General features: G+C 31.0%; 1 protein-coding gene across 3 annotated transcripts in view; it reads left to right on the forward strand.

Moving 5' to 3' along the window:
* LOC143238107 (uncharacterized) overlaps positions 1-23,592 on the forward strand; it is a 49,154-nt gene extending 25,562 nt beyond the window's left edge. For all 3 annotated transcript variants that reach the window (XM_076478063.1, XM_076478061.1, XM_076478062.1), the window contains 5 exons: positions 6,112-6,324; positions 12,535-12,645; positions 13,989-14,012; positions 22,018-22,084; positions 22,856-23,592. In XM_076478063.1, the coding sequence (XP_076334178.1) occupies positions 6,112-6,324; positions 12,535-12,645; positions 13,989-14,012; positions 22,018-22,084; positions 22,856-22,954 (514 nt within the window). In that variant the 3' untranslated portion in view covers positions 22,955-23,592. The remainder of the gene's footprint in view (positions 1-6,111; positions 6,325-12,534; positions 12,646-13,988; positions 14,013-22,017; positions 22,085-22,855) is intronic.
* The last annotated feature ends 1,457 nt before the right edge of the window (positions 23,593-25,049 follow it).

Genomic DNA, 25,049 nt, shown 5'->3' on the forward strand with positions numbered 1-25,049 from the left:
TTGTAGTTTCAGTGTTCTACTCTTGGTGTAATGCTATAAAACATCAGTTTGTAGTTTCAGTGTTCTACTCTTGGTGTAATGCTATAAAACACCAGTTTGTAGTTTCAGTGTTCTACTCTTGGTGTAATGCTATAAAACATCAGTTTGTAGTTTCAGTGTTCTACTCTTGGTGTAGTGCTATAAAACATTTATCAGTTTGTAGTTTCAGTGTTCTACTCTTGTTGTAATGCTATAAAACATTTATCAGTTTGTAGTTTCAGTGTTCTACTCTAGGTGTAATGCTATAAAACACCAGTTTGTAGTTTCAGTGTTCTACTCTTGGTGTAATGCTATAAAACATCAGTTTGTAGTTTCAGTGTTCTACTCTTGGTGTAGTGCTATAAAACATTTATCAGTTTGTAGTTTCAGTGTTCTACTCTTGGTGTAGTGAAATAAAACATTTATGAGTTTGTAGTTTCAGTGTTCTACTCTTGGTGTAGTGAAATAAAACACCAGTTTGTAGTTTCAGTGTTCTACTCTTGGTGTAATGCTATAAAACATCAGTTTGTAGTTTCAGTGTTCTACTCTTGGTGTAATGCTATAAAACACCAGTTTGTAGTTTCAGTGTTCTACTCTTGGTGTAATGCTATAAAACATCAGTTTGTAGTTTCAGTGTTCTACTCTTGGTGTAGTGCTATAAAACATTTATCAGTTTGTAGTTTCAGTGTTCTACTCTTGGTGTAGTGAAATACAACATTTATCAGTTTGTAGTTTCAGTGTTCTACTCTTGGTGTAATGCTATAAAACATTTATCAGTTTGTAGTTTCAGTGTTCTACTCTAGGTATAATGCTATAAAACACCAGTTTGTAGTTTCAGTGTTCTACTCTTGGTGTAATGCGATAAAACATCAGTTTGTAGTTTCAGTGTTCTACTCTTGGTGTAGTGAAATAAAACATTTATGAGTTTGTAGTTTCAGTGTTCTACTCTTGGTGTAATGCTATAAAACATCAGTTTGTAGTTTCAGTGTTCTACTCTTGGTGTAATGCTATAAAACACCAGTTTGTAGTTTCAGTGTTCTACTCTTGGTGTAATACTATAAAACATCAGGTTGTAGTTTCAGTGTTCTACTCTTGGTGTAGTGCTATAAAACATTTATGAGTTTGTAGTTTCAGTGTTCTACTCTTGGTGTAGTGAAATAAAACATTTATGAGTTTGTAGTTTCAGTGTTCTACTCTTGGTGTAGTGAAATAAAACATTTATCAGTTTGTAGTTTCAGTGTTCTACTCTTGGTGTAGTGCTAAAAACATCAATTTCTAGTTTCAGTGTTCTACTCTTGGTGTAATGCTATAAAACATTTATTAGTTTGTAGTTTCAGTGTTCTGCTCTTAGTGTAATGCTATAAAACACCAGTTTGTAGTTTCAGTGTTCTACTCTTGGTGTAATGCTATAAAACATCAGTTTGTAGTTTCAGTGTTCTACTCTTGGTGTAGTGCTATAAAACAATTATCAGTTTGTAGTTTCAGTGTTCTACTCTTGGTGTAGTGAAATAAAACATTTATCAGTTTGTAGTTTCAGTGTTCTAGTCTTGGTGTAATGCTATAAAATATCAGTTTGTAGTTTCAGTATTCTACTGTTAGTGCTATAAAACATTTATCACTTTGTAGTTTCAGTGTTCTACTCTTGGTGTAATGCTATAAAACATTTATCAGTTTGTAGTTTCAGTGTTATACTCCTGGTGTAATGCTATAAAACATCATTTTGTAGTTTCAGTATTTACTGTTGGTGTAATGCTATATAACATTTATCAGTTTGTAGTTTCAGTGTTCTACTCTTGGTGTAATGCTATAAAACACCAGTTTGTAGTTTCAGTGTTCTACTCTTGGTGTAATGCTATAAAACATCAGTTTGTAGTTTCAGTGTTCTACTCTTGGTGTAATGCTATAAAACATCATTTTGTAGTTTCAGTATTCTACTGTTGGTGTAGTGCTATAAAACATTTATCAGTTTGTAGTTTCAGTGTTCTACTCTTGGTGTAATGCTATAAAACATTTATCAGTTTGTAGTTTCAGTGTTATACTCCTGGTGTAATGCTATAAAACATCATTTTGTAGTTTCAGTATTTACTGTTGGTGTAATGCTATAAAACACCAGTTTGTAGTTTCAGTGTTCTACTCTTGGTGTAATGCTATAAAACACCAGTTTGTAGTTTCAGTGTTCTACTCTTGGTGTAATGCTATAAAACACCAGTTTGTAGTTTCAGTGTTCTACTCTTGGTGTAATGCTATAAAACATCAGTTTGTAGTTTCAGTGTTCTACTCTTGGTGTAGTGCTATAAAACATTTATCAGTTTGTAGTTTCAGTGTTCTACTCTTGTTGTAATGCTATAAAACATTTATCAGTTTGTAGTTTCAGTGTTCTACTCTAGGTGTAATGCTATAAAACACCAGTTTGTAGTTTCAGTGTTCTACTCTTGGTGTAATGCTATAAAACATCAGTTTGTAGTTTCAGTGTTCTACTCTTGGTGTAGTGCTATAAAACATTTATCAGTTTGTAGTTTCAGTGTTCTACTCTTGGTGTAGTGAAATAAAACACCAGTTTGTAGTTTCAGTGTTCTACTCTTGGTGTAATGCTATAAAACATCAGTTTGTAGTTTCAGTGTTCTACTCTTGGTGTAATGCTATAAAACACCAGTTTGTAGTTTCAGTGTTCTACTCTTGGTGTAGTGCTATAAAACATTTATCAGTTTGTAGTTTCAGTGTTCTACTCTTGGTGTAATGCTATAAAACATTTATCAGTTTGTAGTTTCAGTGTTCTACTCTAGGTGTAATGCTATAAAACACCAGTTTGTAGTTTCAGTATTCTACTCTTGGTGTAGTGCTATAAAACATTTATCAGTTTGTAGTTTCAGTGTTCTACTCTTGGTGTAGTGAAATAAAACATTTATGAGTTTGTAGTTTCAGTGTTCTACTCTTGGTGTAGTGAAATAAAACACCAGTTTGTAGTTTCAGTGTTCTACTCTTGGTGTAATGCTATAAAACATCAGTTTGTAGTTTCAGTGTTCTACTCTTGGTGTAATGCTATAAAACACCAGTTTGTAGTTTCAGTGTTCTACTCTTGGTGTAATGCTATAAAACATCAGTTTGTAGTTTCAGTATTCTATTGTTGGTGTAGTGAAATAAAACATTTATCAGTTTGTAGTTTCAGTGTTCTACTCTTGGTGTAATGCTATAAAACATTTATCAGTTTGTAGTTTCAGTGTTCTACTCTTGGTGTAATGCTATAAAACACCAGTTTGTAGTTTCAGTGTTCTACTCTTGGTGTAATGCTATAAAACATCAGTTTGTAGTTTCAGTGTTCTACTCTTGGTGTAGTGCTATAAAACATTTATCAGTTTGTAGTTTCAGTGTTCTACTCTTGGTGTAATGCTATAAAACATCAGTTTGTAGTTTCAGTATTCTACTGTTGGTGTTGTGAAATAAAACATTTATCAGTTTGTAGTTTCAGTGTTCTACTCCTGGTGTAGTGCTATAAACATTTATCAGTTTGTAGTTTCAGTGTTCTACTCTTGTTGTAGTAAAACATTTATCAGTTTGTAGTTACAGTGTTCTACTCTTGGTGTAGTAAAACATTTATCATTTTGTAGTTTCAGTGTTCTACTCTTGGTGTAGTGCTATAAAACATTTATCAGTTTGTAGTTTCAGTGTTCTACTCTTGGTGTAGTGAAATAAAACATTGATGAGTTTGTAGTTTCAGTGTTCTACTCTTGGTGTAGTGAAATAAAACATTTATCAGTTTGTAGTTTCAGTGTTTTACTCTTGGTGTAGTGCTATAAAACATTAATTTGTAGTTTCAGTGTTTCACTCTTGGTGTAATGCTATAAAACATCATTTTGTAGTTTCAGTATTCTACTGTTGGTGTAATGCTATATAACTTTTATCAGTTTGTAGTTTCAGTGTTCTACTCTTGGTGTAATGCTATAAAACATTTATCAGTTTGTAGTTTCAGTGTTCTGCTCTTAGTGTAATGCTATAAAACACCAGTTTGTAGTTTCAGTGTTCTACTCTTGGTGTAATGCTATGAAACATCAGTTTGTAGTTTCAGTGTTCTACTCTTGGTGTAGTGCTATAAAACATTTATCAGTTTGTAGTTTCAGTGTTCTACTCTTGGTGTAGTGAAATAAAACATTTATCAGTTTGTAGTTTCAGTGTTCTAGTCTTGGTGTAATGCTATAAAATATCAGTTTGTAGTTTCAGTATTCTACTGTTAGTGCTATAAAACATTTATCAGTTTGTAGTTTCAGTGTTCTACTCTTGGTGTAATGCTATAAAACATTTATCAGTTTGTAGTTTCAGTGTTATACTCCTGGTGTAATGCTATAAAACATCATTTTGTAGTTTCAGTATTTACTGTTGGTGTAATGCTATATAACATTTATCAGTTTGTAGTTTCAGTGTTCTACTCTTGGTGTAATGCTATGAAACATCAGTTTGTAGTTTCAGTGTTCTACTCTTGGTGTAGTGCTATAAAACATTTATCAGTTTGTAGTTTCAGTGTTCTACTCTTGGTGTAGTGAAATAAAACATTTATCAGTTTGTAGTTTCAATGTTCTAGTCTTGGTGTAATGCTATAAAATATCAGTTTGTAGTTTCAGTATTCTACTGTTAGTGCTATAAAACATTTATCAGTTTGTAGTTTCAGTGTTCTACTCTTGGTGTAATGCTATAAAACATTTATCAGTTTGTAGTTTCAGTGTTATACTCCTGGTGTAATGCTATAAAACATCATTTTGTAGTTTCAGTATTTACTGTTGGTGTAATGCTATATAACATTTATCAGTTTGTAGTTTCAGTGTTCTACTCTTGGTGTAATGCTATAAAACACCAGTTTGTAGTTCCAGTGTTCTACTCTTGGTGTAATGCTATAAAACATCAGTTTGTAGTTTCAGTGTTCTACTCTTGGTGTAATGCTATAAAACATCAGTTTGTAGTTTCAGTGTTCTACTCTTGGTGTGATGCTATAAAACATCAGTTTGTAGTTTCAGTGTTCTACTCTTGGTGTAATGCTATAAAACATCAGTTTGTAGTTTCAGTGTTCTGCTCTTGGTGTAGGGCTATAAAACATCAGTTTGTGGTTTCAGTGTTCTACTCTTGGTGTAATGCTATAAAACATCAGTTTGTAGTTTCAGTATTCTACTGTTGGTGTTGTGAAATAAAACATTTATCAGTTTGTAGTTTCAGTGTTCTACTCCTGGTGTAGTGCTATAAACATTTATCAGTTTGTAGTTTCAGTGTTCTACTCCTGGTGTAGTGCTATAAACATTTATCAGTTTGTAGTTTCAGTGTTCTACTCTTGGTGTAGTAAAACATTTATCAGTTTGTAGTTTCAGTGTTCTACTCTTGGTGTAGTAAAACATTTATCATTTTGTAGTTTCAGTGTTCCACTCTTGGTGTAATGCTATAAAACATCATTTTGTAGTTTCAGTGTTCTACTCTTGGTGTAATGCTATTAAACATCAGTTTGTAGTTTCAGTGTTCTACTCTTGGTGTAATGCTATAAAACATCAGTTTGTAGTTTCAGTATTCTACTGTTGATATGCCACAGAAAATAACAAGTAACAGTTTTATTGTTCCACTCTTATTGTAATTCATAAAAACTTCTGTTTTACTAGATGTATTGCTCTTCTGTTGTGTGAATGTTATTACAAATGTATTTTCTAAATTGTTTTTATACTGTGTGTGGATACTATGATACATAAACTTTATGTATGTGTGAAAGTCTGAAAGTGAGCTAGGCTTCTACATCATAGATTATATTTTAACTTTTATGTATGTTAAAAGAAATAAAAAGTATGTGATATATTCATAAAGGTTAATGATAATTCATATCGTTCTTTATCTGTTCACTGTGGGCTTTTTGTGTGAAAGGTGTATGACATTATTTGAACACACATTGTGCATTGTTTGTTACAATTGCTCTCTATGCATATTTTTAATAGCACTTTAATTTTGTAATTTTTAATTGTGTAACATGTACAGAAACATTTTCTCTTTCATTGAAGTTCCTTGTCCTATGTGTATACATTTATACAAAGTGTTTATTTATGTGTGTATTTGCATATTTCCTTCATTTAGTGATTACTTGAATACAATGAAGATGACTATAATTCAAAAGGAACTAACCCAATTACAAAAAGACAATGCATCTGTAGTTTCCTTTTCTCAACCAACAGAGATCTCGGGATTTTCACTCAGTGAATTTGAAACCTCTTCCCAAGGAGTTAACCACATCTCTACTCACACTGTTTTAAATGAACACTTACATTTTGCTGTTTCAGTACCTCAAAAGTAAGCTGTTATGATTGCTTTATATTTTTCACAATTGCTGTTAACCGTATATACAGTTACATCACGAAAATATTTTACGATATTCATGACATACGTACGTGAAATAATAAGTATTTGTTTTTAAGAAACACAGTAGGCAAACAACCGCTGAAAAGTAAGATAAAACTTTTATTTACCATTACACACTTTCAGGAAAAATTTTTTTATATAAATACGTTTGTAATAACAAAGAGAAAATTATAAATTACTACAACAGTACAACAGAATTCCATTATAATTTATCATGCTTAGTAACTAATCTGTATTAGGGTATAAATCAATATGTTTTGACCTCACTAATGTCTTACTTTACTCTAGCATAAAAAGAAAGACATTCTTCTGTAAATACTTTACAGAGGTTGATAAAACCACTAGGGGGGTGGGGCATTCTGAGCTTTCAGTTATAAACATGTCACAGAGCTAAGTAGGTGTATATAGCAAGTATTTCCAAAAGTGCAAGAGGTGGGTGAAGCCACCATGATTGATTCAACATTTAAATATATCAATATCTCACAAAATAGAAATGATGGGAGGTTCTTAAATTCTAGCTTGTAAGTATCATTAATATGAGTATTTAATTTGGTAGAAACTGTAGACTTTGTATTTTTACAACACAGACATTTAATTTGAACCAAAGCTACATTTAACATACCATGTGATACACAAAAATAGATATTTAGGTGGTTCTTTTCGGTATTTACCTTTAAATTATGAAATTGATCAATGAATAATACTAAAATATGAATTATAATCTACAGCTTAATGCCAATCCTATTGACATACATTTGTAAAATAGTTCAATAAAATGTTGAATGTGAGTCTATAAACCCAGTAACATGGCCTTTGACCTGGGATCATAGGAAGACCCATGTCTGTAGGGATAAGGAATTGAATATTTAAATATTTTACACATCTGATCAGTGTCTACAGATAACTTATCTACTATTTTCACAACAAATAATTGTTGTTATTTCCTTACAAAATTTACTTTGAAATTTGTCACCAAATTGTCATTATTTCTTCTCTCCATATGTCGGAAAACATTAAACCTAATGAAACAATGATCATTTGTACCCAGATGTTCCACAGTTTCCACCATCTAAATCCTTCTCTCCATATGTAGGAAAACATTAAACCTAATGAAACAATGATCACTTGTACCCAGATGTTCCACAGTTACCACCATCTAAATCATTTTTATATGTGAATTTAACAAATCTGAAACAGCATTACTTGTAGTTGGTTCCTTAACTGATATGTGAGGAAAGTCATCTTAAACAGTTTCTAAAAACCTTTTCTCTTCATGGTTTCACTCTAGCATTTTCAAATCTATATGTCAAAAATTAAAATCACCTATAATTATGACTTCAATAACAGCTGTAAAGTTTCTCACTAATTTTGTTGGTATCATCTGGTGGTCTGTAACAAATTCTCACTAAAAGCCTCTTTCCTTTATATCCACTAACAGAAACCCAAATGAATTCAATATACTTGCTATTATCTTTCATATCCTCAACTTCAACGGGATGTAACTCACATTTTACACTTAAAGCCCTCTTTTTAATACATATTCTATCCCAATTAAATAGCCTAAACCCTAAATATCAAAGAAATTTCAATAATCAAAATAATTTACATTTAACTATATTTCGGTTATTCCCATTAAATCACAATCTTTTGTTCCTACCAGTGCTCTAAAGCCATCTGTTTTATTTCTTATACACTTCTGGTCAAAATCTTAAGGCTAATGAACATAAAGAAAAAAATATGCATTTTGCATTGTTAGACTCAACCACTTATTTGAGTAAAACTTCGAAAGATGAAAATAAAAAACTTTCAGCATTTAGTAGGGAAAATATGAACACTATGAAATTACCCTAAATACTAGCTGGTCAAAAGTTTAAGACCATACTGAAAGGAAGTATTAATTGGTAAACATATAACAAAATTTAGTCATTTATGTTCAAACATTAGCATTGTCAACATCTCCCACTGACATCTCCTGTGTTACATTGGGTAAAAACATGACAAAAACTAAAAAGTTGAGAGTTTGAACATGGCAGCATTGTTGAGCTGCAAAAGCAAGGTCTCTCTCAGTGTACCATCGCTGGTGAGATTGGGCAGAGTAAAAGTGCTGTTGCAAATTTCTTAAAAGACCCTGAGGGATACAGAACAAGAATTTCAAGTGGTCAGCCCAAGAAAATTTTGCCGACATTGAGCAGAAGGATTTAATGGGTTGTCTGGCAAGACACCAGCCAATCGTCAAACCAAATTAAGGCCCTTACGAATGCAGAATACAGCTCAAGAACAATACGATGGCATCTATGAGAGAAAAGCTTTAAAAACCATAAACATCTTCAAAGGCCACGCCTCCTTCCACACCACGGTTAAACTTTGCTGAGAAGCACCAAACATGGGACGTAAGAAAGTGGATGAAGGTTTTGTTCTCTGATAACAAAAAATTTAACCTGGATGGTCCAGATGGCTTCCAATGTTACTGACACGATAAGGATATCCCACTGGAGACATTTGCTACACAACACAGTGGAGGAGGTTCCACCATGATCTGGGGTGCTTTCTCCTTCCATGGAACAATGGAGCTTCAGGTTATACAGGGGGCGTCAAACAGCAGTTGGCTACACTGGCATGTTGGAGAGAGCATCTTTATTGACTGAAGGCCCTCGCTTGTGTGAAAATGACTGGATCTTTCAGCAGGACAATGCCTGCAGGACAAAGGACTTTTTCATGGCGAATAACGTGATTCTTTTGGACCATCCAGCGTGTTTGCCCAAACTGAACCCAATTGAAAATGTTTGGGGCTGGATGGCAAGGGAAGTCTATAGAAATGGACGTCAATTCCAAATAGTGCATGATCTTTGTGAAGCCATCTTCACCACTTGGAATAACATTCCAGCCAGCCTTCTGCAAATGCTTATATTGATCATGCCAAAGCAAATGTTTGAAGTTATTTGCAATGACAGCCATGCAACTCACTACTGAGACCTCTTGTTAGACATTTCCTACCCTGTTTAGGACTTCTTTTTGGTGTGGTCTTAAACTTTTGACCAGCTAGTATTTAGGTTAATTTCATGGTATTCACATTTTCCCTACTCAATGCTAAAAGTGTTTTATTTTTACTTTCCCTTTTATTTTCATCTTTCGAAGCTCTGCTCAAATAAGTGGTTGAGTGTAACAACACAAAATGCATATTTTGTCTTTATGTTCATTGGCCTTAAGAGTTTGGTCAGCAGTGTATATCTAGCATTATATTTAGCCCTAGTCACCTACTTATAACTCCATCCTCATACTTAATTCTCTGCATTATCCCTGACAAAATTAAGTTATGGACTTTCTTTTTAAATACCTTTATCAACCTCTTCAACTTATTAATTAGTTACTCTGACCTATCTTTCTGTACATCATTAGCCCCTACATACACAACAAAAACTGCATCTCTGCTAGTCCCCTCTATTTTATCTACTGCTCTGCCAGTTATATCCTCCTCCAGGTAACACAATTTAATTTTTTTTACCATACTTACCCTACAAACTATCCCATTCATAGGCTTTGTTTAGGTATCACCTATAACTTTCATCTCCTTAAGTTTATTTTCCACATTCTTTTCTGCCCGTTTAGTTTTCCTTTTCTCCAGTAGTTCGTCATTTACGTAAACCAAGGGCTGAAGTCTTTTGCTCAACAGAGTAGGCTCATTAACAGTTAAATTCACTACTTTTAGTCCTAACAATACTCTTTCTAACTTCTCAGACACCATTTTTAACTGCCATGTTCCTTGCACATAAAAGTGTAAGCTTCTTTTTGAATACTGCTATTATTTCCCACAGTCTATACTTCTCTTGTCTCTACTTTACTTAGGATATCCTCCAACCTACAAAGTCTATATAACAGTCACACATCTTCACTACTAGCTTCCTTAAAAGTACATGACATTTGTAAGTTCTCAGTTAAAACCCATAACATTTAAAAAACTGTGAACACTTTATTCCTACACTTGTATCAAATACCAGTAGCCTGTTATTGATACTTTGACTATTAATCCTAATGTTTAAGAATAAATTATATTAATTTTTTGGCACTACTTTGTCTTCACTGTAAAGTAATTATGTTTATTTTATTTATATACAACTTAGAAATATAGCTGTATTAGAAGGGACAATAACTAGACTTTACTTTGATATATACATAACATTAACAATACAATGTATTTAGCTTGGTTTATGTTATAACCTAGGTGTATCTATAAACTGAATTTAAATTAATAGATATAAGTTCAGGTAAACAAGTTAATTATTAAAACACCAAAAGACAATAAACTAGATTTTATATTATATTTATTTAATAACATAATGTATTTATCCTGTTCTTCAAGTTACAAGATGAATTATATCCAAACCTAAACTACCATTACACTTGCAAAGCCTAATTTAAAATTGTAGTACAACTTACACCACTAACTCTAAAGTTAAAACTTTGACTGACTTACTTTCATTTACCAAAATTACTATGCATAGTAATTGTGTTATTTAACTCAAACTACTACAAATTATAATAGTAATATTAAACAACTTTCAGAAATGCACAAGAGCTTGTTACATAAATATGACAAGGTTGTTTAAAACTGTCTGATACATAAAGTAAGTTTTAAACTTTGATATATATATATACACGTATCCAAAACCTAAGAAACATTTTGTAAACCCACGTTGTAGCTTGTACCCTAGGATCTTTTTTAAAAAATTATGGTTATAATAGATACATTTGCACACTACATGGCCAAAAGTATGTGGACATGCCTTCTAATTAGTGGGTTCAACTATTTCTGCCATATCCATTGCTAACAGGTGCATAAAATCAAGCATACAGCCATGCAATCTCTGTAGACAAACATTGGCAATAGAATGGGTTGTACTGAAGAGCTCAGTGATTTGTAACGTGGCACTGTCACAGGATGTCACCTTTCCAACAAGTCAGATGGTCAAATACCTGCCCAGCTAGAGCTGCTGCAGTCAACTGTAAGTGCTGTTATTGTGAAGTGGAAACATCTATGAGTAACAACAGCTCAGCCACAAAACAGTAGGCCACACAAGCTCACAGAACAGGACTGTCAAGCACTGAAGTGCATAAAAATTGTCTATCCACAGTTGCATCACTCACTACCAAGTTTCAAACTGCCTCTGGTAGCAACATCAGCACAACAACTGTTTGTTGGGAGCTTCATGAAATAGGTTTCCATGGCCTAGCAACCGCACACAAGCCTAAGATCACAATGCCAAGTGTCGGCCAGAGTGGTGTAAATCACACCACTATTGGACCCTGGAACATTGGAAACTCATTTTCTGGGTTTGGCAGATGCCAGGAGAATGCTACCTGTCTGAATGCATAGTGCCAACTGTAAAGTTTTGTGGAGGAGGAATAATGGTCTGGGGCTGTTTTTCATGGTTTAGACTAGGCTCTTCAGTTCCAGTGAAAGGAAATCTTAATGATAGAGTGTAAAATGACCAGACCTTTTCACCCAACCTTATTAATGCTCTTAAGGCTGAATAGGAGCAAATCTCTGCAGCCATGTTCCAAAATCTAGTGAAAATCCTTCCCAGAAGAGTGGAGGTTGTTATATCACCAAAGGTGGGACCAACTCCATATTAATGCCCATGGTTTTGGAATGAGATGTTCAACAAGTGCATATGAGTGTGATGGTCGGGTATCCACATACTTTTGGCTATGTAGTGTATATATATGTGTTCAGATAGTACTGCAGTAGTTGAACACTTTGAAAGAAAAAATGTTAATTTTTAAGGTCAATATGTATTTCATAATTAATTTTGCTTTATTTGCTTGAAATGTTCATGTATTATAGGATTTCTCCAAAGATATGTTTTAGTAAAATTGATGTAGAGGTCTACTTTGCAGTCATATCTCCACTCTTTTCAGTCTATCCTAGATTGGTTCTGATTTACATAACTTTAAAACTGACAGTTGTTGAGTTTCATTTTTGTGATGTATTATGGTTGTGTGTTGATCTGTTAACCCCTCAACAGAAATGAAGTATGGAATAATGTGTTTAGATTAACGAGTGTATATTGAGAATAAATTAAGTCTAAAATCTGTTTATTTGTCATGTCATTTTGATAATCACTCATGGATTTTCCATTTTAGATCTGGAAGAACAGTGTTTTGTAATAACTGTTTTCATAATGGCCGTAACTGTGGGGGCAAACATACCCTGACTACTCCTTTCTCTCGCACCAAAAAATCTGTTTTTCCAAGGTGAGCTAGCATTAGAAGACACAGGTGTTATATCTTTCACTGACCACATAACCATATTTTAATTTTATCTTTATAAAATTTGGCAGACTTTTAGTAACTATTATAAGTGTTTGGTACACAAAGCAAAATCAGATTTTTTAATGAAGTATCTTTACTAAAGATTTATCCACGTCTTGGAGGGGTGTTAGGAATACCTAGAGAAGGAGGGAATACCACGTCTTGGAGGGGTGTTGTATAAATTAGAGAAGAGGGAACACCACGTCTTGGAGGGGTGTTAGGAATGCCACGTCTTGGAGGGGTGTTAGGAATGCCACGTCTTGGAGGGGTGTTAGGAATACCACGTCTTGGAGGGGTGTTAGGAATACTTAGAGAATAAATATCATAATTCTCATACTAGGGAAAATTGTAGATTTTTTTTATTATTATTATTATTCTTATAAAAAAATTCATGTTAACTTACTTAATATTAACATATGGATTATCAGATATGTTTTTATAATATATTTATTGGTGTATTAGGGAAAAAGAAGTGTAATTAAATTTTGATTATAATTTACTCATGATGTTCAGTAAATTATGTCTATGGAAAGAAGTTTCATATTATTTAGCATAACTGACAGAAATTATTTACAAAGTTCAGTATCAAACCTTTTTTTTTTTGGGGGGGGGTATTGAATGGTGATTGGAGATAGCTGTCAGTAAACTTCCAAGAGAGTGTGTAACAAATGATGTAATCTCTATTATGTATGTGTCATAAAATGTTTAGGAAGATCAAATTTTGAATTTTGAAAACCTATCTATTTCACTGTTAATATTATAAGTAACTTGTATCTAGTGCCCACTTCATAAGATGGTATTAAATGTATTAGTAGTTTTATAACTAAATTAAGATTTATAACCTCTCTATCTTATGTTTTTCTTATAAGTAGCTTGTATTATTTTATTTCATAAATTTTACACAAGCTACACAAAACTTATCTGTGACAAGATATCCCAAATTTTAAACTTATAGGCTAACAAAAGATAGCTAGTCAACATTGGCATCTACCAAAACTTGGGCTAATCTAGTCAGACTGGATAGCGTCCATGGTCCCAGATTGTAGAGCATATATCTTCAGCAATGGGGTATGAATGATGAACCCCTGGGTTCAGAATCTCAGTCCATTGTGCCACACCTTCACAATTGTATTGTTAGATGTATTGTATGGAATATTTAAACAAAAGTAAAGCTAGATATTACTCACATATCCAATAATATTCAATTAACATAAAATTGTAAATTATCGTTGTTCTGTTCGAAAAATAAAAATTTGCTGTTTTAATAATTTTATCTTCTATTTCAGTCTATTCACAACTTCACCCTACATGTAAGTATGTTCATAGACAGATGTTTGTTCATATCACATTGTACACAGTGTTATTCTCAAGTTAATGTAGGTGAAATAATATCTTACATCTAATATGAGAAGTAATATATGTATTTCATATGGTCATGTTAACTAGTGTTATATTTAACTTAATGTAGATCACATCACGTTCTATGTTTAATATTAGAAGTAATACATTAAACAGCATATATCCACAATTCATCTTGGTAACTAGTGTTATGTTTAACTTAATGTGGTCCAAATCAGGTTTTATGTTTAATATTAGAAGTAGCACATTAAATAGTGTATAATTACACATAATCTGAGTAACTAGTGTTATGTTTAACTTAATGTAGTCCAAATCAAGTTCTATGTTTAATATTAGAAGTAGCACTTTAAATAGTGTATAATTACACATAATCTTAGTAGCTAGTGTTATGTTTCACTTAAATGTAGTCCAAATCAGGTTTTATGTTTAATATTAGAAGTAGCACATTAAATAGTGTATAATTACACATAATCTGAGTAACTAGTGTTATGTTTAATTTAATGTAGTCCAAATCAAGTCCTATGTTTAATATTAGAAGTAGCACATTAAATAGTGTATAATTACACATAATCTTAGTAACTAGTGTTATGTTTCACTTAATGTAGTCCAAATCAAGTTCTATGTTTAATATTAGAAGTAACACATTAAATAGTGTATAATTACACATAATCTTAGTAGCTAGTGTTATGTTTCACTTAATGTAGTCCAAATCAAGTTCTATGTTTAATATTAGAAGTAACACATTAAACAGTGTATAATTACACGTAATCTTAGTAGCTAGTGTTATGTTTCACTTAATGTAGTCCAAATCAAGTTCTATGTTTAATATTAGAAGTAACACATTAAATAGTGTATAATTACACATAATCTTAGTAACTAGTGTTATGTTTCACTTAATGTAGTCCAAATCAAGTCCTATGTTTAATATTAGAAGTAACACATTAAATAGTGTATAATTACACATAATCTTAGTAGCTAGTGTTATGTTTCACTTAATGTAGTCCAAATCAAGTCCTATGTTTAATATTAGAAGTAGCACATTAAATAGTGTATAATTACACATAATCTTAGTAGCTAGTGTTATGTTTCACTTAATGTAGTCCAAATCAAGTCCTATGTTTAATATTAGAAGTAACACATTAAACAGTGTATAATTACACGTAATCTTAGTAGCTAGTGTTATGTTTCACTTAATGTAGTCCAAATCAAGTTCTATGTTTAATATTAGAAGTAACACATTAAATAGTGTATAATTACACATAATCTTAGTAACTAGTGTTATGTTTCACTTAATGTAGTCCAAATCAAGTCCTATGTTTAATATTAGAAGTAACACATTAAATAGTGTATAATTACACATAATCTTAGTAGCTAGTGTTATGTTTCACTTAATGTAGTCCAAATCAAGTCCTATGTTTAATATTAGAAGTAGCACATTAAATAGTGTATAATTACACATAATCTTAGTAGCTAGTGTTATGTTTCACTTAATGTAGTCCAAATCAAGTTCTATGTTTAATATTAGAAGTAGCACATTAAATAGTGCATAATTACACATAATCTTAGTAGCTAGTGTTATGTTTCACTTAATGTAGTCCAAATCATGTTCTATGCTTAATATTTGAAGAAATACATTAAACAGCATGTATCTACACATCATCTTGTTAACTAGTGTTGTGTTTAACTTAATGTAGTCCAAATCAGGTTTTATGTCTAATATTAGATGTAAAATGTGAAGTAATGTATATCTACATATCATCTTCTTAACTAGTGTTATGATTAACTTCATGTGGGCCAGAATAGGTTCTTTATGTATGTTTAATGTTAGAAGTAACACATAAAACAGTGTATATCTACACATCATTTTGGTAAATAGTGTTATGTTTAACTTAATATAGGCCAAATCAGGTTCTGTGTTTAGTATTAGAATGAATACATTAAACAGGAATTCCAATGCACATAACACTAACAAATCAGTTGATTCCTTTCTTGACATTTGCTACAGGCTACTATCACTTGTACACAGTTGTAGGCTTATGTTCACAACTATCATTTTCAACAGATAATTTACTCAGTAATGGTATTACAACTATCATACAGATCAGTGTATATAAAGAATTTCATAGTTAATTAATTGTGTAATTTAATATATATGGTAACTAATACTGATTGGATGTTTTCTTTTGTTTACTGACTGAACTGAAACTAAATACTTAAAGTGACTGGTATTCTAATAAGTTACTACTCACTTTAACTGTTATAACCAGCAGCTTTCTCTGGCAAAAATATATAGCTTTCAACTCTGTTTCATTTTGTGGATTGTAATGTAACTTCAACAATCTTACCAAACAAATAAAATAGTACACTAAACTATCCATTCACCATGTTTTTGATGGATTTCACTTCTGAGGCTCGTGATAGGATGTCCCTTGTCGTCACTGGCTGTCCGTCACTAAGAGACTTCTTCCTGGGAAAGTTGTTGAGCAACTCTGCTAGAAGCTCTGAGTTTGTTGATTTCCTCTGGTAGAAGTGGTTTCTACAGGAACCTTTGGCTCCTCAGGATGTTGACTTTATACAGACAAGTTCTCTTCTGAAGTTATTCAATACATACTTTTCTCATTCATTTACTTTCAAAGACAGTTGTAGTGACCCCTCTTGAATTATATCATTGATTATTTTTAACATGATATGTGGTTCTTTGTTGTACTGCTTAACTGAGGAATTAATTTTAAAACATGGGCAGAACATATGAGTGAGAACTAGAGATCTAGACTTATTTGTTTACCTACTGAGTCAGTCACCAAACACACACAAACATCTTAAAGTATTGTTCCTTAACTAACTGAATGTGTGAAGGATCAGTTTATTGAACTGACCAGATACTGAAGAAGGAATATTGACTATAATTACCAGTTTACTGTATGTATCTACAAAAAATGTGCTAAGTTTTAAGTGTTATGTTGTACACAGAAAATCAGATATCTTACAAAAATATATGTACTCTTCAAATGTTGTAATTGAGTTTGGCTCAAACAGTGACAAATGAAAGTGTTAAGTGATGTTTATCTGAAAAATTAAATCTGTACAATTTCTATATTGCACTTGCATGACCTCTACAACCTTCTAAATGTATATCTACAGTATTCCTGTTTTTTATATCTGGTATTTATTACCATGAATTATTACTAAATGAACAGTCTAGGGTAAAATCAATGGTTGATAACTCTGACATTAACTACATAATAAGATGTTGAACTGCACTCTATAAAAGGTCATTATATGTGCACTTTGATCTCTACCTGTACACACAGGCACACAAGATCAGGAAATCCAGACATTATTCTGATTATCTTACTGTTAATATTTAGAGTCATATTGTAATACAAATAATTATTATTAAAGTAACCTCTATCATGGTTATAAGTTTAAAATCACATCTAGATATAAGAGTATTTAAACCATCAATTGTACTTTATGTATTTAAACATTTGATAAGCACTTTAACATAAGAGTTAATATTAATTAAAACCATCACAAGCACTTTAACTCAACATTGAAAAACAGTAGTGGTGGTATTTCACACACATAATGAACACTGTAATTTAAAGGATTGAAAGACAGTAGTGATATAGTGATAGTACTTTACACACATAATAAACATTGTAATTTAAGGCTTAAAAACAGTAGTTGTAGTATGTTACACACATAATAAACATTGTAATTTAAGGATTTAAAGACAGTAGTTGTAGTATGTCACACACATAATAAAAACTGTAATTTAAGGATTTAAAGACAGTAGTTGTAGTATGTTACACATGATAAAAACTAATTTAAAGGATTGAAAGACAGTAGTGGTTGTATGTTACACACATAATAAACACTAATATAAGGACTGAAAGACAGTAGTGGTTGTATGTTACACACATAATAAACACTAATATAAGGACTGAAAGACAGTAATGGTTGTATGTTACACACATAATAAACACTAATATAAGGACTGAAAGACAGTAGTGGTTGTATGTTACACACAGAATAAACACTAATATAAGGACTGAAAGACAGTAATGGTTGTATGTTACACACATAATAAACACCAATATAAGGACTGAAAGACAGTAATGGTTGTATGTTACACACATAATAAACACTAATATAAGGACTGAAAGACAGTAGTAGTTGTATGTTACACACATAATAAACACTAATATAAGGACTGAAAGACAGTAATGGTTGTATGTTACACACATAATAAACACTAATATAAGGATTGAAAGACAGTAGTGGTTGTATGTTACACACATAATAAACACTAATATAAGGACTGAAAGACAGTAATGGTTGTATGTTACACACATAATAAACACTAATATAAGGATTGAAAGACAGTAGTGGTTGTATGTTACACACATAATAAACACTAATATAAGGACTGAAAGACAGTAATCGTGATATTTGATTTAAATTCTGGAGTAAATTATCCCTTTTAAAGTATATTTCAAAACTGTTAAAACAAGTTTATGTAATAAACTAATTATTTCCTGACAGAAATGGGTGTATTATATTGCCCTAGTTTCTAAGTGCTTTCAGATATAAATTTTTTTTATGTATATTAACTTGAGAACATCATTTTTTGTTTTTCAAACCTGTAAAAACTGTCATTTTTTAACTTTTGTTTCACCAAGTGACAAAAATGTTATGATTGGTCAGTATTGTTTTTGTAATAAAGTTTAACTGTCACAGTTTGCCTCACTAAATGTACTGACCGATCCTACAGCCACAGGATAACTATGCTACTTTGTCAGTTATATCTGTTTTTTGTTTAGTGAGAATTAAAAGGTACAGATGTGTAAAAACTCTATTTCTCTGTAAATCAAAAATTGCATATTTAGGATAGTTAGAAGTACAGGAATATGTCAATGTAACAAAAGACTGACTTGTTATCCAAAGGATATTGTAACAGATTTGTTAGATTTAGGATAGTTAGAAGTACAGGAATATGTTAATGTAACAAAAGACTGACTTGTTATCCAAAGGATATTGTAACAGATTTGTTAGATTTAGGATAGTTAGAAGTACAGGAATATGTCAATGTAACAAAAGACTGACTTGTTATCCAAAGGATATTGTAACAGATTTGTTAGATTTAGGATAGTTAGAAGTACAGGAATATGTTAATGTAACAAAAGACTAACTTGTTATCCAAAGGATATTGTAACAGATTTGTTAGATTTAGGATAGTTAGAAGTACAGGAATATGTCAATGTAACAAAAGACTGACTTGTTATCCAAAGGATATTGTAACAGATTTGTTAGATTTAGGATAGTTAGAAGTACAGGAATATGTTTATATAACAAAAGACTGATTTGTTATCCAAAGGATATTGTAACAGATTTGTTAGATTTAGGATAGTTAGAAGTACAGGAATATGTTAATATAACAAAAGACTAACTTGTTATCCAAAGGATATTGTAACAGATTTGTTAGATTTAGGATAGTTAGAAGTACAGGAATATGTCAATGTAACAAAAGACTGACTTGTTATCCAAAGGATATTGTAACAGATTTGTTAGATTTAGGATAGTTAGAAGTACAGGAATATGTTAATGTAACAAAAGACTAACTTGTTATCCAAAGGATATTGTAACAGATTTGTTAGATTTAGGATAGTTAGAAGTACAGGAATTTGTCAATGTAACAAAAGACTGACTTGTTATCCAAAGGATATTGTAACAGATTTGTTAGATTTAGGATAGTTAGAAGTACAGGAATATGTTAATATAACAAAAGACTAACTTGTTATCCAAAGGATATTGTAACAGATTTGCTAGATTTAGGATAGTTAGAAGTACAGGAATATGTCAATGTAACAAAAGACTGACTTGTTATCCAAAGGATATTGTAACAGATTTGTTAGATTTAGGATAGTTAGAAGTACAGGAATATGTTAATGTAACAAAAGACTAACTTGTTATCCAAAGGATATTGTAACAGATTTGTTAGATTTAGGATAGTTAGAAGTACAGGAATATGTCAATGTAACAAAAGACTGACTTGTTATCCAAAGGATATTGTAACAGATTTGTTAGATTTAGGATAGTTAGAAGTACAGGAATATGTTAATATAACAAAAGACTAACTTGTTATCCAAAGGATATTGTAACAGATTTGTTAGATTTAGGATAGTTAGAAGTACAGGAATATGTCAATGTAACAAAAGACTGACTTGTTATCCAAAGGATATTGTAACAGATTTGTTAGATTTAGGATAGTTAGAAGTACAGGAATATGTTAATGTAACAAAAGACTAACTTGTTATCCAAAGGATATTGTAACAGATTTGTTAGATTTAGGATAGTTAGAAGTACAGGAATATGTCAATGTAACAAAAGACTGACTTGTTATCCAAAGGATATTGTAACAGATTTGTTAGATTTAGGATAGTTAGAAGTACAGGAATATGTTAATGTAACAAAAGATTGACTTGTTATCCAAAGGATATTGTAACAGATTTGTTTTTAAGAAGGCACATGAAAATAAATATATGGACATATATATGCAAGGGATGAATTTATTAAATTTGATGTCTTTGTAAATTAGTTTTAAATATTTTATAATAAATGTTGGTTAAAATCATCTGCAATAAGAACTTCATACTTCTTATCAGTTTTTGTATTGTCTTAGTGTATTAAAAGTATTTATTGTGTATTTAATATTGTCTTAGTGTATTAAAAGTATTTATTGTGTATTTAATATTGTCTTAGTGTATTAAAAGTATTTATTGTGTATTTAATATTGTCTTAGTGTATTAAAAGTATTTATTGTGTATTTAATATTGTCTTAGTGTATTAAAAGTATTTATTGTGTATTTAATATTGTCTTAGTGTGTTAAAAGTATTTATTGTGTATTTAATATTGTCTTAGTGTATTAAAAGTATTTATTGTGTATTTAATATTGTCTTAGTGTATTAAAAGTATTTATTGTGTATTTGATATTGTCTTAATGTATTAAAAGTATTTATTGTGTATTTAATATTGTCTTAGTGTATTAAAAGTATTTATTGTTTATCTAATATTGTCTTAGTGTATTAAAAGTATTTATTGTGTATTTAATAGTCTAGACAACAGACGGTACTTAAAAGTATTTATTGTGTATTTAATAGTCCAGACAACAGACGGTACTTAAAAGTATTTATTGTGTATTTAATATTGTCTTAGTGTATTAAAAGTATTTATTGTGTATTTAATATTTCAGACAACAGACAGTAATTAAAAGTATTTATTGTGTATTTAATATTGTCTTAGTGTGTTAAAAGTATTTATTGTGTATTTAATATTGTCTTAGTGTATTAAAAGTATTTATTGTGTATTTAATATTGTCTTAGTGTATTAAAAGTATTTATTGTGTATTTGATATTGTCTTAATGTATTAAAAGTATTTATTGTGTATTTAATATTGTCTTAGTGTATTAAAAGTATTTATTGTTTATCTAATATTGTCTTAGTGTATTAAAAGTATTTATTGTGTATTTAATAGTCTAGACAACAGACGGTACTTAAAAGTATTTATTGTGTATTTAATAGTCCAGACAACAGACGGTACTTAAAAGTATTTATTGTGTATTTAATATTGTCTTAGTGTATTAAAAGTATTTATTGTGTATTTAATATTTCAGACAACAGACAGTAATTAAAAGTATTTATTGTGTATTTAATATTCCAGACAACAGACAGTACTTAAAGTATTTATTGTGTATTTAATACCCCAAACAACAGACAGTACTTAAAAGTATTTATTGTGTATTTAATATTCCAGACAACAGACAGTAATTAAAAGTATTTATTGTATATTTAATATTCCAGACAACAGATTGTACTTAAAGTATTTATTGTGTATTTAATATTCCAGACAACATATGGTACTTAAAGTATTTATTGTGTATTTAATATTCCAGACAACAGACGGTACTTAGGGGATATGATGGACATCTATACAGGGGTTCGATTCAAAAAAGTACTTATGTAAGTATTACAGAAATTAAACTTATCAGATTAATGACTGAAATAACAAACATTTAGAGTAAGTTAGAATGGATAAATAATTAAACTTATCAGATTAATTACTGAAATAACAAATATTTAGAGTAATTTAGAATGGATAAATAATTAAACTTATCTGATTAATTACTGAAATAACAAACATTTAGAGAAAGTTAGAATGGATAAATAATTAAACTTATCAGATTAATTACTGAAATAACAAACATTTAGAGTAATTTAGAATGGATAAATAATTAGTAATTTCTACATCAAACTTTCCACTGCCTATTGTAATTTTTTATTTATTAAAACTTATTTTTGTGTTCCATTAAAAGTTGTTTCTTTAGTTTACATTAAACATGTTTTCTTCGTATGCAAAATCATAATTTTCATTAGGCATGTAGATAAATTATCTTCCAAGAAAAGTTTTTGTACAAGTTTACATTCTAAATTTAATTTTGTATACATAGTTTAAAGACATTGATAAACCTGTAAACAAATATATAAAATTTTAAAATTTATTCGTCAACTGAATTTGTGGCTCAGTTTGTGGTCCCAATGTACACGTCTATGTATGTAAAAAATTATCACATTTCCTGTACAAACATGATATCCATAATTTTATTTATATATGTATGTTGAGACAATTCATACCAGAATATGTCCACTGACTGATATTTATGGTGTTTTTTTTTGAGGATATGTTTTCTTGTATGTGTGTATTGTATAATAACGTGTCAATTTCTGTTAAAGCTTAAAAGATCCCCAAACTGGGACCACTTGCTTAATATAGAGTCTGGTAGGCCCACCTCAACTTCATCTCAAAACCTGGTGTCAAGAGCTCAAATGTAGAAGAACTCGACAAATAGTGTGAAGTTAGCTTACGATGAAAGAACAGTTAAGTTTGAAACCACTTGAAAATTACTTGTTTTACTGAAATAAATTTACCAACTTCTAAAATGCATGTTACTTGTTAATGTATCACAGAAAAATAATAACAAGCAGCAAGTATATAGATAAATTGTAATAATTTGAATGATCGTTGGTGATACAAATTTCTAGTTTCACTTAACCAAAATATAATTAATGTCAGGTTTTTAATCAAGATTACAATCCTTGATATATAATAAAGAACAAATTCCCTGTTCTAAGATTTCACAGCAAGACAACCCACAAGATTAAGTGTCAGCTAAGGTCAAACAATGGTTTCTTTGATTGGTAAAACATTAGATGTAGTATGAAAGAAGATTAGTTGTGAGTTAATGGTGGTAGCTTTGTTTATCATTTGAAGTTATATGTACATTCATTTGTTAAAATCCAGCTGTGAACAACCAATCATCTTTTTCTTCTGGTTAAAGTTCCTTATGTAAATATTAAGTAGAAATTCCAATAAAATAATTTATTTCTCATGTTTTTGTTTCCTGCATTCTTTTATTAAAGAAAATCTCTATGTAAACATGTATGAGAAACCACAATAAATCATTTATACATCAGTTGCATCTTTCCTGTGTTGTCTGATCATTTCACATTTTTTGTATAAATGTGAGAAGCCACAATAAATCATTTATACATCAGTTGCATCTTTCCCGTTTTGTCTGATCATTTCACATTTTTTGTATAAATGTGAGAAACCACAATAAATCATTTATACATCAATTGCATCTTTCCCGTGTTGTCTGATCACTTCACATTTTTTGTATAAATGTGAGAAGCAACAATAAGTCATTTATTTGCAGCTTCTACCATTTTTATGTTGTATAGCTAAGTTAATTTAGCAATGGAACTTGAATCCATTAAAGTTGCTGGTAAGCAACTAAAGATGCTATATTTAATTTATAGGACTGTCAAACCAATTAGTATTTAAACATGAAGTCCTAGTGTAGAGAAATTGTAAGAAGTTGTTAGACAGCTAGTTAAACAAAATGGGGAAATAAGCTACAATGCAACAGGTATTTCCAATGTAACATCTTCATGGATCTGAGGAGTAAAGAAGTCATTATTAGGGCCATGAACAAAACAAACCATAGAAAATCTGGATGGGACGTTGTTGTACGATGAGTAGCTTCCACATTGTACTTTCACATTAACTAACATTAGAAGCTGTCACCATTGGCGAGAATTATTGAAGTTTGATCTCAAGTCCTTTCATAAGGACAGCTTATTGCATGAATTATAAAAAGCTGTATATTCAGAACTTTATATGTCTCACAGCTGATCAGTGTCAGAGGTTACATAACTTGCTCACAGAATATCAAGACGTCTTTTCCAGTGCCAGAGAACCTCATGACTTAAGGTACAATGTTAAGGTTGACACTAGGGATGCGTATAAACACCATATACATATATGCAGCTCTAGTACATCATTTAGCTAGATAACTTCCCATCGCAATTCAGGTTATGGCTTTTAAATATATACAATCAATAAAGGAACAAGGAGTGATAGAACCAAATACTAACCCTTGGGCACCACTTATTGTACTGGTGAAAAGTATGAATCTCTAAGGTACTGCCTCGACCGCCAGAAGATGAATGTAGTTATAAAACATGATACCTGTTCATTGTCAGAGGTTGACTCTTCTTTGGATTCTCTGTTTGGATAACAGGCCAGATGGTTAGGGCACTTGACTCATAATCCGAGGGTCATGGGCTTGAATCCCCTTCACGCCAAACATGCTCGCTCTTTCAGCCATGAGGTCTTTATATTGTGACGGCAAATCCCACTATTCATTGGTAAAAGAGTAGCCCAAGAGATGGGAGTGGGTAGTGATGACTAGCTGCTTTCCCTCTAGTTTTACACTGCTAAATTAGGGATGGCTAGCACAGATAGCCCTCGAGTACTTTGTGTGAAATTCAAAAAACAAACCATGTGGATAAAAATGGATTTCAACATTGGATCTTGAGTAAGTACATGTCGAAAGCAAACAGAGAGAATACCAATGTGACAATT

This window comes from Tachypleus tridentatus, chromosome 13, assembly GCF_004210375.1.
Source record: "Tachypleus tridentatus isolate NWPU-2018 chromosome 13, ASM421037v1, whole genome shotgun sequence".
Lineage (NCBI taxonomy): Eukaryota > Metazoa > Arthropoda > Merostomata > Xiphosura > Limulidae > Tachypleus > Tachypleus tridentatus.